The 14,140-nt window shown below is 44.3% G+C and overlaps 1 protein-coding gene across 50 annotated transcripts in view; it reads right to left on the reverse strand.

Annotated features, from left to right (window-relative positions):
• SORBS1 (sorbin and SH3 domain containing 1) overlaps positions 1 to 14,140 on the reverse strand; it is a 228,974-nt gene that overhangs the window by 23,710 nt on the left and 191,124 nt on the right. For 36 of the 50 annotated variants that reach the window (XM_072739622.1, XM_072739617.1, XM_072739606.1 and 33 more), the window contains 6 exons: positions 13,985 to 14,070; positions 10,425 to 10,592; positions 6,807 to 6,853; positions 2,709 to 2,823; positions 2,433 to 2,558; positions 712 to 903 (listed from right to left, as the gene is read on the reverse strand). In XM_072739622.1, the coding sequence (XP_072595723.1) occupies positions 712 to 903; positions 2,433 to 2,558; positions 2,709 to 2,823; positions 6,807 to 6,853; positions 10,425 to 10,592; positions 13,985 to 14,070 (734 nt within the window). The remainder of the gene's footprint in view (positions 1 to 711; positions 904 to 2,432; positions 2,559 to 2,708; positions 2,824 to 6,806; positions 6,854 to 10,424; positions 10,593 to 13,984; positions 14,071 to 14,140) is intronic. The other 14 variants (XM_072739628.1, XM_072739627.1, XM_072739608.1 and 11 more) reach the window with 1 other exon arrangement.

Genomic DNA, 14,140 nt, shown 5'->3' on the forward strand with positions numbered 1-14,140 from the left:
AGTGTCCTTCACAGGAAATCACCCCACCATACCTCTTCTGAACCCAACGTCCTAATTCTTTCTTGGCTTTGGGGATAGGTTTGGAAAAATTTGTATTTTTTAAAACAAGTTTGTTCATAATTAATGTTTAGGGATGCAAACATCTTAGGAACATCTTAGTATGTCTATAAGCCTACTTCCTTTTGTCCCAGTGTAGATGGAGATGCTATACCTTTCTTCATAGTCTGGTTCTTGCTTGCAAAGAATACTCCAGATATGGTCTATAAGTGTGAGGATGAGAACATGACATTCTCTCAATCTTTGCCTTCTGCAGGCCAGCCTTGACTAATGAGATGATGAAGAGAACCACACTGGGTCATTGTATGTTTGGGACCCTGGTGGTCCCCAGACAACCAGCTTCACCCAAGGTAGGATGCTCCCACACAGAGTGTTGGACCAACTGATAAAGTCTCATTTCTTTTGTCCTAATCATCTTATCCCCAGAACAATCACCTTAAGCTCTTTCTTTTCCCAAAGATAATAGTTCTCCCTCCCAAGTTCTCAAAAAATGTCATTTGTACACATGAAAACAAACCCTGGTGTGTATATTCTGCACTACTGCAGATGGTTCTTAACCACAGTGCTGAAGAAGCACCCAGAGGGGCTGTGTGCCATCAGCACTGTGGATTTGTCGTGAGGAGCATGGAAACTGGTGTCAAGAAGCTTAGGTACCTGTGGGCTCACGGTGGCACTACGACTTGGGGAGGACAGAGGCAAGTCAATGTAATCCACGGGGTTTTTCACCAGTGGCCGCTTGATTACGTCCACATAGGTGATAGGGAAGATGCCTTGTCGGGATGTCCCTGGGATCCTCCCTTCATACCAGTTCTCGTCCACTTGTCGGAGCAGTGTGATCCTCTCACCCTACAAGACATGGGAGACAAGAGTCCTTGATCCCTTGTGCTTTGGCATGTCTGAGGGCCTTACCTCACCCTATGCTATCCTTCATTATTTATCACGTTTGTTTAGAAAAACCTTCCTTGCTAGACCCGGATAAGATTAGTATTGCTGAGATGGAGATGCTAACAGCAGGAGAGCTACCTGGAAGCTGGGAAGTCAAGCTTAGTCTTTAAATATTGCAGCGCAGGAGTAAGTCAGATTCATCCCCCCCAAGCTAACAGCCAAGGGTAGGGTTTTTGCCTCATCCATCACAAAACTGATTTCCAATTTCGCTAAAGCAAAGGTTTTGAGGGTTATCGTTTTTTCTTCCTTTTTAGAACTTTATCTTTTCTGCTATAAAAATGTTAAAACACAAACATTAAGCAGAAAACAAATACTACCCATAAGGTTGTCACTCGGGGTAACCACAGTTAATATTTTGATGTATTTCCTAGATTGAATTCTGGGCAAGTGAATTAGACTTGCACATTTTTTTTTTCTTATGAAAACTGAGTATGCACTGCATCCCCCTTTCCAACCTTCTTTTTCATACTTTATAATGTAGAGTGAACCTCCTTCTTTGTCAAGAAATAGAATTCTACATTTTTAATGCTATTGCAGCAACAGCGTCATGGCCCACTGCAGGCTATTCTTGTACACACATCTAATGACTTAATTCCTGGTCTCCTGATAGTGGGCACTGAGGGTACTTCCAGGGCTTCTCTCTTCCATCAGGTAGTTCATCTTTTTCTAAGGCAGGTTTTCATTTCCCTAAATCCTCACTAAAATTAGTGACTAATAACTTTAGCAAGCCAGAGAGTTTTGACACGAGAAGAGAGTGTCTGGTCCCACAGAAGAATGGCATCCCTGCACACCTGACTAGTATGCAAAACGAGCACGGTGAGCTACTTGTGGGCAATGATGAGAACTCTGGCAAGGCCTGTTTGCTGAGTACTGACTGGATGCCATGTGCCATGCTGTGGGGTTCACAGATGTGGTTTCACTTAATCTCTTAAAACAGCTCTAGGGGAAGGCCATTTGTCTTCTTTTTACATATGAGCAAAGAGTGGTTTGGAAAAATTCTTTAACTCCCCAAAAGCTGCATGGTTGATAACCTGTGACTTTTGGCTTCAAAGTTTTTTAAACTCCTCCTGTCATCAAAGGACTTTCTCTTTTCCAGTAGGCCATATTAATATGTCATAAAACCTAGTCATGAACACTTATCACATCTTTGGATGCTCAATAAATGTTGGCTGAAGAGGTCTGAGACTCCAGAAATACTGCTTCTAGTCAGTGAACTTAATGTAATTAAACCCTGACTAAGCCTGGGGTTTATTTTTTAAATATCTCACCTCGGAAGATTCTCCACTTGCCCGTAATGCAATCCTCAGTGGGGCACATCTCGTAGGCCCTCCGACAGTGCCACCAGACTAGTACATCGTGGTAATGCCACTTCCCCACAACAACAGGGCCATCCAACGGAGCCCCAGGGGCCAGGAAGAGAGGGCGCTTACCTTTCTGAAGGACATTTCTACTTGCGTATCACCATTAAAGTTGAACTTGGCAACAGCTTCTCCATAATCCAACACCTGCACCGGAGCCAACTTCTTGGGCTGAGCCTTCTCGGCAGGAGGAAGGAGCTGAGGAAGGGCGAGAGGCAGAAAAGGCAAAGGAAGGAAGTGAGGGGATGAGAGGAAGGGAGGCTACGAGACCCAGGCTCTTGGGACATGAGTGGTGCTTCGGGCGGGCGTGAGCGGGCCGTCCCATGGGAATAGGAGGAGCTACAGTACCTCGATGTAGGTGCGCGGGAAGATGCCCACCCGGCCGTGGTGCTCGCCTTCGTACCAGTTCTGATCAATCTGCTTGTAGATGTAAACGATGTCCCCCTTCTGCAGTGGAAGCTCCCTGTCAAAAGAGGGTGGAGGCATTTTAGCAGAGCTTTCAAAATGGGTAAGATGAAGACACTCCATTTTTTAGCAAAAGGAGACTCGGAGTGAGGTCAGAGGGGACAAATGATAGAAGACAGGGCTCCATGTTTGGAAGTGTGGAGCCCGCTCTTCAGGAAGTTACATCTCCTTTGGCATCTTTCCAGTCTTCCGTGGGACGGATGTTAACTTTCAAAGGGACTCCCCACTCCAAAGTGCTCACAGGCCTTATGGGTTTGTTGGGGTTTTCTCAATGTATTTTTTTGTGAATGCTGTCTGCTGCTCAGAATGTTAATGCAACACATAACAATGCACCCAGAAGACTCAGCTGATGTCCAGGGAACGATGACAAATGTTTCCTTGTGGATACTTTCACTGCCTTCACTACCCTCCTTCTATGCCCTCTTTGAAATTACCTTCAAATTACTTGTGATATACTGACATCCTTATATTGTTCCATCCGCCAGCCAGCCATCCACCCTCCACATCACCCTGCATCCATCCATTTATCTACATCATGTAGTCAAAAGGCTCTAAAATCAGGCAGATCTGGGCTTAAAGGCCAGATATAACATTTACTAGCTCTGAGATGTCGGGTGAGATACTTGATCTCTCTGAGATACTTTATCTGAATATAAGAGCTAACTCAAGTTGTTGAAAAAAATTTAGCAACAAACTGCAAGTAAAACACCTAGCACAAACAAAACAAAACAAAACAAAACAAAACAAAACAAAAAAAACACCTAGCACAGTGTCTGTGATTAGAGGGTTAGTACTCAGTAAGTGTTAATTCATTACATCCCCCTCAACATGGGAAAGGAACCTTGGAAAGAAAAATGGATTTTCCTTAAAATATTCTTCACATATTTTTGCAGCTTTTCCATCTCCTTCCATCCCTTTGTTTGCCTTAATAATGATGCTGTTTTCCTCTAACCAGGGTCCTTTTTTTTAAAAAGAAAGATTAAAAAGATAAATTATAAGCAAAATAGAAACTTAAAAGGAAGATAACAATTGTACCTTGAAAAGTTTTTTGAATTAAAAAAAAAAAAAAAAGACCTAGGGGCGTCCGGGTGGTTCAGTCGATTAAGTGGCTGCCTTGGGCTCAGGTCATGATCCTAGGGTCCTGGGACTGAGCCCAGCTTTGGGCTCCCTGTTCAGCGGGGAGCCTACTTCTCCCTCTCCCTTTCCCCTTGCTTGTGTGTGCACACATTCTTTCTCTTTCTCAAATAAGTAAAATTATTTAAAAAAACTGACCTAGATCTTTTCAATTTGCATCAAACCAACAGCATGGAAAGAAAAGCTCCACTGCAATTTGGAGGGGATGTGCCTACTTTGCAGCGTGCCAGGAAGTCCCACGGTTATGTGCGGGATGCTGGCTAAACAATGGGGGCACATCTGGAAGACTTTACACAAAGTCAGCACTGTTCTGAGTGCAAGAACAAGGCAGCCTTTGTGGGTCTCACACTGGTAGCCAAGATTCTAATCCTGAGGAGGCCCATGAAGGGGATCTGGGGCATGTGTCTCTGTAAGAATATCTCTGGCCAGTTTTTTGCTATAGCTCTCCTTGGGGGTGTTCTGAATTCCCTCCTCTCTTTACCCCCCAACCATGGGCACATGGATGTGCAGGGCCCTCGGCATATCCACCTCTGCTACAGATCTGTATGCTCCCCACTCTGCCACACTAAGTGACTTGCAGCTGTAGAGGCAGGTGGGAGTGTCACAGCCCCACTGGTAAGTAAGCAAGGAGGACAGCTTGTGGGGGTGCTGAGAGGTCTGCAGTCATGGCCAAAGGAGATGTGCCATAGGGTGCTTGGGGCTGTCATCCTTCCTGCACTGTGGACCTCATACCCATCTCCCAGAGAACCACATGTTAAGGTCTGGTGGTAATAGGGTACGAGAACCAATATGATATACTTCAGATCTTTTCTGGAGTGTCACCATGTATATTAGCATGGTAGAGGCTTGCAGAAGTCCTGCAGGTTAAGAAACCTGTTTAACTTTGTTGACTCCAGTGCTCCTACAGAACACTTTTTTGAGTAACACACTACAGAGAAAAGTAGAAGCCAGTGATTAAACGTTTTTAGAAGACTCAAGTCAATGGATCTGTCATTTACTCTTTAAAAAAAAAGTTTTATTAACTTTTCTGGGAGGGAGCAAGGGATAATAATAGCACCGAGTTAGGAGGAAGGACTCTTCTCTCCAGCATTAGCACTATTTTATTTATTTATTTTTTTTAGAGACAGAGAGAATGTGCTGGGTAGGAAGGGGCAGAGGGAGAGGGAAAGAGAGAATCTTAAGCAGGCTCCACGTCCAGTGCGGAGCCTGACATGCTTGATCTCATGACCCTGAGATCGTGACTGAGCTGAAATCAAGAGTTGGACTCTTAACTGATTGAGCCACCCAGGCACCCCTCATAAGCACTATTGATAAATGGTGACAATTCCCTCTCAATCGGGAATTCTCCCCTCTTATATCTGACAAAGTTGCTCTAAGAAGAAAATTGATCTAAGACTTTTTAATGAAACCTACATAAATATATTATCATCACAATACCATTCAATGATTCTGTGGACCTCTCTTAATTCAAAGAAAAAAAGGGGAAAGGGAAAAGGTACTGCTTGATTAGGCTAAAAATTAATTTATGTAACTCTGTTAGATGCTGACTTTTGCTACATTATGCAAAATGTTTTATAAATATTACCTCAGCTGCCCTGCAAAGTGGCATTTTTATGTCCATTTTATAAATGAGGAAATTTGAGGTGGAGGTTGGTGACTTGTTCGTAGTCACAGAGATAGTAGGCACAGTCACAACTCAAACACAGGACTTCTTAATGCTAGAGCCCATCGTTCCAGCACACTAGGCTGCAGCCTCTTGTTAGTTGATGAGCTAAGAGACTGGAGTGATTATAAACAAATCCAACATGCCAGATTTGTGCCAACGTCTGGAGATTGTTGTCTCGTCACTCATTTTGTGTTAGAGGAGATAAGAATTATGGGTGAGTTGCCTCATCATGGCATTTCTCAGTGTCCAATGAATGGAGAGCTTCTCCTCTCATCATCAAGAATGGAGAGGTAGGGCTTCTCCTCATCAGGGCAATGCGATGGCTGATTATTGCTACCAACAGAAATTCATGGTCCACTTTATTCCATAATTAGATAGGAAGTGAGCAGGTTCCTTGTAGAACCCAGTCTTTGGTAGCTTTTCCAAATTTCATTCCATGGAAGAGAAAGGCTTCCTGGTTATCTAAATTTAGATAACACTGGGTTAAACAAGCTAATCAAGTTTCTTCATTGAAAGCCTTCTAGAGCCATTACAATGCCAATAGCAAAGTCTCTCTGGGGAGAAAGGGGCATGGGGAAGTATAGACATAGCGTGCAGTGGTTCCTAGGATGGAAGATTCATTTCTAGGATGGAAGACTCTTTTTGAGAAATGTTTTACAGAGCTAGCCTCTTGAGGAACATACTGGTTTCCTGTGGGTTCCCACAAATTTTGAATGTCATAAGATGTTGTAGCAAAACTGATAAAGTTACCATCCTAGATCCTGGATCTAGTTCCTTCCATATAAAGAGTGGGTCAGATCAAGCCACCACTTCATCAAGCAAACTGAGTCCCTGTATAGGAGGTGGCAGGGTGGCACAGTGGTAGGAGCCCAGACTCTGGCACCAGGCTGCCCAGGTTTGAATCCCCTGCCTCTATCACTGACCAGCTTGGGCAAGTTTCTTAACCCCATAGACTCTTGGTTTCCCCATTAGTGTGAGGCAGATAATAACAGCACCAACCCCAGAGGGTTCTGGTGAGAGCTGAATTGGTTACCATATGTAAGTAACTTGAATGGTGCTTGGCATGTAGCAAACTCTATAAATTACTGTTTTGAATCATTGTTTTTCTCCATCTCTTCACAAGTGAGCTGTGCTTCAAAGAGGCAGTTAAAAACAAAACAAAACAAATTGGTGGTACTTACTTTAGGGTCTGAGCTTTAAAGTCAAACTTGGCTCTAGCAGGTCTCATCTAAACACAAGAAACAGTGACAATTTAAAACCACAATTTATGTACAATGAAAAGGACACATTTTCATAAGCTTCTAGAAAGCAAAGCAGAAAAATTCACTCTAACTAGTTCATTCTGGTGTAGAAATCTGGGCAAAATTCCACTTATCTGATCTCAGCAGAACATTAGATGAATGTTTGATCAACTATGTCATGCATGAGAATATCCCTAAGGAGGGCCAGATTTAGGGAGGAGATGCTTTGAGAAGTCCCAAAGCTGAAGGGCTGGCTCCCCAATGCTGATCATGGATATTAAAAACAATGTGTGCATGTGCGTGCACACACACACACACACGCACACACACCAGTCAGCCAGAAAGTTCTCAGACATGCCTACTCTTTGGGGGGACATCCTCTGTTCGACTGACTTAATTATGATCCGCAAGTGGATGAAACCCCGATTCACCTCTCACGTCATCTTTGACTCCATATAATTTCTCATGGTCTATGAGATATCCCAAAAGCCAAAGTGAGCCCTGACTTCCTTCTCTTTCTCTAAAGCTTCCTTTCCTTTGGGACAGCTCTCTCTCTCTGGACTCCAGGCCTGGAAGTCCTCCTCAGACTCCAGCTACTCAAGTCTGTCACTAAGTCATGCCAACCCTCCCTCTAGAACCCTCCACAAGCACACTCAAGTCTGACTTCGAGCTCCCACACACACAAAGCCTCCTTTGACTTCATGTTTTCTTCACTTTCATCTACTATTACTCAGGAGCACAAATAACATTCCTCAAATACTTCCTTCCATCACTTCCTTGCTTTGAAGTTGGCAGAGGCTCTCAAGTATCCCTCAGATCAAATTTCAATTCCTGACGTGGGTTAAGGTCTTTGAGTGATTTCTCCCCAATTTCACACACTTCCTCTTCAACATTAGAGGACAAAATGGAGGGGGAGGGGGAATGAGACTCAGTGAGAGAAGAGTGGTATTTAAAAGCTCCATCAAGCTTAGTTTTAGGTCCTAAACCTCTCAGTGATATGTCCCCTTTTTGCAGGCTCCTCAAGCTGGGATCTTGTAGGGATTTTCTTAAGGGTGGTGAATTCCCCACAGGAATTTATTTTTACATTTTCATGTTGATGTTTTGTCTCCATCTATCTGTCTCTCTCTATATAAATGTAAATAAAAAAAGAATGGATGTGGAATTAGTGATAAATGACAAGTTCACAAGAAAAAGCCAGACAACCAACATTGTGAGGACAAAAATTTCACAGTAATTAAAAAAAAAAAAAAAAAAAGGGACGCCTGGGTGGCTCAGTGGTTGAGCTCTGCCTTCAGCCCAGGGCCTGATCCTGGAGTCCCAGGATGGAGTCCCACATCAGGCTCCCTGCATGGAGCCTGCTTCTCTCTCTGCCTCTCATGAATAAATATTAAAAAAAGATAAATAAAAATTTAAAAAAAATTTTAAAAAGTGGTGGTTACCCAAGGACAGCCAGCTGTAGAGCTGTGGGAACTTTACAAAATGTATACCAAACAGCACCATATTCCCACTTTGAGTGGCAACTGAGTTTAGTCAAAAGGATATCACCTACTGGCTAAATTAGTTAAGTTTTACACAAATCAACTACTTAATTTATAAATTGGCTTAGACCCATACCGGGGATTGGTGAAAACAATTGTTTTTTCCATTAAACATAATTCATACGTTACTCAAAGCTAAGAAACATTGATTCCATGGCACTGTTGAGACAGACAATGAGTCATCGGTCTGTGCAAAGCAGCATCTCCCTCTTTCCCTGCCCATGTCACCCGTGGCTCCAGTAGAGACAAAGATCATGAGGGTGCCCTCCCCTACCAGTCTCCCAGCTTCCCAAGGGCACAGGCTGGGCCCTAATTTCCATGTCTACACAGGGTCTTGCACAGAATTAGTGGTCACTACATTCTACTCAGTAGGAGTGAAATGCATCTGGGCCTTGGTGGTTCCTGTTTTCCCATGTCTGTCACTCAGCATCTAGGGCAGTGATTCTCCAAGTGTGGTCTCTAAACTGGCATCAACAACATCGCCTGGGAACTGATTAGAAATGCAATCCTTGGGTGCCACCCCAGAATTACAACATTTGTGGATGTGGCCCAGCAATCTGTATTTTAACAAGTCCCTGGCAGATCCTGATGAGTGCTCAGGTTTGTGAATCACAGCTTTGGAAAGGAGGTGGGATCGGTCAGGCAGTTTGCCTGCTTTTCTCCAAGGCTGTTCTACCCCAGTGGCATTTCTGTGTGCACGTGTCACCTATACATGTAACTATGCAGCCCTATGGTGCCCTGCATGTTCTCTTCTTTTCTATCACTTGCAAGCGGGCAGGTGTGTGAACAAGGATAATCTATCACCAGAGGCTTTGGAATAGGGTGGTTTGGAGGAGCTGGGATGCTGAGGGCTGTCTTTCCCTTGCATCTGAGTAACACCTGCTAACTTCTTCCTTATTACGTTTTTTTTTTCTCCATCACCTTAGTGTCCTCCCCCTTCTTCCTTGCTTTTCTTTCATTCTGGTTCTCCTTTGTCAAAGAAACCTTCCATTTCTTTAAAAACAAAATAAAAACCAAACCATTTGATGAATAGCCAGTGCCTCTGTCACTCAGAAGGCAGAAGCATGAATACTAATCTATCACACTGAAACATTATAAAGCTGTATATGCTTTGGTGTCACTCCCCTAGTTCCCTACCTCCCAAGCCCCAGACATGCACACATCCCCGAAAGGAGCTAACCCTTAGGGGACCAGTTGGGGTCACATGGCAAAACATACTCTGACACAAGCAGCAGCATTTGGCCGGCATAAGAACTTCAACACGGCCTTTGGGACAGGAGGCCAAGGCCTGGATAAAATCACTTCAAAGGTTTGTGCTTTCTTCGCGTCTTTTATAATATTAAGCTTTGTAATCTCAGCTAAGAAATGTCAAAATGAAGGGAACAAATGAAATGTCTCTCAAAGAGCTCTCTTACCCTCCATGGACTTATCCTAACTGCAAAACTCCTTGGGTTTCAAAATTCTTCAGTGAGTCTTCAGCACTACTAAACACCTTATTCAATGAATTCATCCAATACCGAGTGGCAATATTATTCTCTGACATTTCGGGACCTGGGTAAATGGCGTAAACAACGCACTGCTTGCTAACTTTTATAATGAGATTCACAAAACTGTTTCTTCAAAGAATTATCTTGTAACTGCCCACACTATAGGTACTAACACACACGGACTAAGGTTTAAGGTTTCTAGGCAGAATGCACAGGCAACATGGTGTCATGATAAAATGCAGATGTAGAGGACTGGATTCATGAAGGCAGCCGATGCTCTCAAAGCATGCATGGGGGGGGGGGGCGGTGCGCCAGCAGATTCGGTCCCACAGCCAGGCATGCTTGAACATACAGAGCACAGGACATAATGTGACTCATGTCCATGACCAGCCACAGAAGAGCCAAAGCAAGCCTACGGGAAGCCAGGATGACAGATGCCGTTCGGAGAACTAATTTGGCCTACGGAAGGCAATGCTGAGGGGAGGCAGATATTGCTTTGGGTCAAGCAGCAGATTGAGGCAACCAAAACAGACCTCTGACCCAGATTTCCTTTTGGCCGTATCGTCTATATTGAGGAGGTCCCCAAAGCGCTCATTAGTGATAAACTGATGGTGCGTCGGAATGACGCCCGTGTGGCGACGAGCTGCAATATCGGCCTCTTCTTGCTCACGCTTAAGTCGTCTCTGGTCCGCTAAAAGTTTCTGCCATGAAATTGCATAAAATGGGCAGTGAATCATCTGGTCCAGGGTACTGGAAAACTGCCAACAAAACAACTAAGGAAAAAGGTGCTGGGTGAAGAGGGAGGAAACACTAAGGGTCAGGTGTAGGAGGGGCTTTCTGGCCACAACTACCACGTCTCCTGTGTAGCCACACCCCACGTGCTCTACGGAGGAGGGAGACAGCACTGCGCACGGGATACTTGGGGATGTCACTGGGGACGCGGAGGAGGGATGAATTCCAGTCACACTGTCTGGAAAACTATCCCCTGGCTCAGCCAAAGCCTCCAGCCCCCAATATATGGCCACGAAGTCCACGCCCTCTGGTGGGGGGCTATATCCAGGGCATCCACAAACATGTTGGGCTGGGAGGCTGGGATTGCCCACCTCACCTCACTTAGGCAGTGTTGAGCTCCCAGTGTGTTCCCATGGTGGGGCCAGGGCTGGCCAATTCCTCCCACCCAAATCTGGGTTCTTACTATGCAGGATCCATGGCAACTAGGTCATTTTTTTTGCACTTCCTAGGCCTGTTACTCTAATATGTTCCAGAGAGTAGAGGTGCCCATTTCAGAAACTATGGTACCCTTCTCCGAGGCTGGCCAACCCCTCCTCTGGGCACAATGTCTAGGAGGCCTTAGTACACGCATCAAAGGCTGCCTATGTGACAGAGAGACAACATCAATTACTTTCTTACTGGACTTTTTATGTAACTCTTTCTTCATTCGGTGAAATGAGGCTGACTTTAAAGGAGTGATGTAGAATATAAATATAAAAGATGAACTCGGAATAATAACACCTCAGTTTAGAAGAAATATGCTCTCCCAAAGTAAGGAAATAGTCACCTACTTCTATTTCTAAAGGCTTTCTCAATAATTAAACAATGTTGCATTTTACCAAATGTCCTCATTTCCTATTGAAGTGACCCTATGGAACAGAATTTTAATGTGTTTTTTAATTCTGTATCAATCATACATTCCTGGGATTAACATTCCTTGAAGAAAAGCAATAATTAGGACTGGTAATTCTTAGCATTTTCAGTAAGGCATTAGTCTTCTTCCAGCAGGCAGTTAAATGCTTCAAGTGACACCCAGCCTCAAAGGATAGTGGGCCTGATTTTTTCCATTTTTCTCCAGGGGCTACAAATACTCAAGAAACAACTTAATCAGGAGCACTTGGGTGGCTCAGTTGGTTAAGCTTCTGTCTTCCGCTCAGCTCATGATCCCAGGGTCCTGGGATGGACCCCCGTGCCAGGCTCCCTGCTCAGTGGTGAGTCTGTTTCTGCTTCTCCCTCTCCCTCTGCCCTGCCTGCACCGGCTTCCTCTTTCTCTCTAGTTTGCTCTCTTTCAAGTAAACAAATAAAATCTTACAAAAAAAAAAAAAAAAAAAAACCCACAAAAACCAACTTCTCAAATGGCTGTGGGATGTCCAGTGCTTGGATAAGTTGTTGTAAAGATTAAATGAGAAAAGACATGAGAAAGTGCTTTGCAAAGCCCAGTGCCATGAAAAGGGCACTGGCCCAGGAATCTGGAGCCCTGGTTTCTAACTGTGCCTCTGGTGTCAGTTAACTTGCTGCGTGACCTTGGGCAAGTCACTACCCCACTGGAGTCCTTTCCTGGCTAAAACAAGGGGCTTGGCCAGAGAACTACTAGTGTCCCTTGCAGGACTGACACGTACTCACTTTCTGAAATGCCACCACTGTCAATATTAGTAACAAAGCATTTGCAAAGAAAAATGTCAGGACTGACACTCCATTAGCTGGAAGTGTGAGCTGTTTCTGTAGCAGGGGAATGGACTGATGTTTGAGGCAGCCATGCCCCTGGCGCTCGGGCCATGGGTACAGAAGATCAGGGACAGCAAATGGGAGTGGAGATCCCAACCCAGTTCTTGAACTGGACCTCAGCAAATCCATTGTTCCCACAGTTTAACCATGGAAGCGAAATACCATGAATAAAGACACAATGTTTTTAAGAATCTGTGAGCCAGTGTTATTCAAGGAACAGGCTTCCCACCTTCTGAAAGCACCTTGTAACATAGTAATTGTTAAACCAACTAAGTAAAACCTGTCTCCTGTGTGGTAGGCATGATCCTATCACAAAGGCTTCCGTGCTGGATACTCCTATTTATACTAATGACATGGAATGTCACCTTCTTTTACCTTACATTGGTGGGAACCTTGTATCTCAGTGACAGTAACTAGAACTGAAATGGTCTGTGGCCTGATGGATACTCACTGGGAGTTTGTTGCCTCATTATTACCAATAAGTCTGCACATCACTTGCTTCCTTATTCTCTCCCTGGACAGATACAGTCTTAATGAAGACTGTATTATGCCTGGAGAGGGGGAAAGCTATGGTCTTTCTGTCTCAGCAGCAAGGACTATCATCATCCAGACCCACTCAGGGTCAGCCTTCATGCTAAGTCCTTAAGGAAAATCCATCTCAACCCTGAAAGCACTCAACAAAACAGAACATAGGAAGGGGGCTTCAGACTTGACAGGGCAAGGGACAGAGTTGTGTACACACAGGCACGCTCTCCTCCTGCCACGAGGTTCAGCGCAATTCTTCTACCTTCCTAACTTGATACAGGAAAACTGGTCATTGGAGCTGGTTTAATCTATAGGACCCTTTCTCCTAAAATGCAAAATCCAGAAAGCATTCCTCAAAACACCACTTTATCACAGCAGAAGCTTGTGATTTTGCCCAGGGAACTGATCCGCAGAACTGTCTCTCCTGAAATCTCAAGAGAATGTGCTCCTCCCCCAGCCTGGTCAGTGATTTCACTGCAGTGTAGACATTTCAGCAGCTGCTAGAAGAGGTGCATGTCCTCAAGTTCTTGGGGGTTTCCCAACATCTAAGGGGGTATCTCTTCTTCTGAGTTAAAGGCAACTTCTTCAAATTGTTTTATAATGTATCATGCAGTGGTCATTAGTTATTATTTTTCGGTTTCCTTTCTCCTGCTGTACCCTCCCCAATAGGAATTGTGCTTTGTGCCAACAGGAGAGTGGGAAATACTGGGGAAATATGTGGGGAAATATTTCCCTAGAGAAATAATAAGGCCGGGGTTGGGGAGGGGATGAGCGAATAGAGCCAACTCGGGAGTCCCCTCACATGGCACTGAATGCAGTGGTGAACCCTCCCTCCACCCCCAGCCCCTACCCAGCCAGTGGGACTTTGCACTGAGAATCTACTGCCTGTGGGGAAATCAGTCCTCCTTTTTGGACTGGTGGAACAACTGAGCTTATGCCACATAAAAAGCCATTTGTGAAAATGCTTTGCTTCCCGTTGCTAGGTCATATCACCTCTCTGACAGATGTCTAGAATGTTTGTTTCCTTCGTATTTTTCTCTAAGAGCTAAAAGATTTTAAAGATGGCATTTACCTCTTTATCATCATGACGCCTCCGAATAAATTCTTCTGTGGATTCCAAATAATCGGCAGGTATAAAATGTCTTGGTGATTCTGAATCTTCAAAATAATAAAGTAGAATTAAAACACGCAAAGATTTAGTGGGAAAACAGACTGGGAGAAGATTTCA

Source organism: Vulpes vulpes, chromosome 15, assembly GCF_048418805.1.
Source record: "Vulpes vulpes isolate BD-2025 chromosome 15, VulVul3, whole genome shotgun sequence".
Classification (NCBI taxonomy): domain Eukaryota; kingdom Metazoa; phylum Chordata; class Mammalia; order Carnivora; family Canidae; genus Vulpes; species Vulpes vulpes.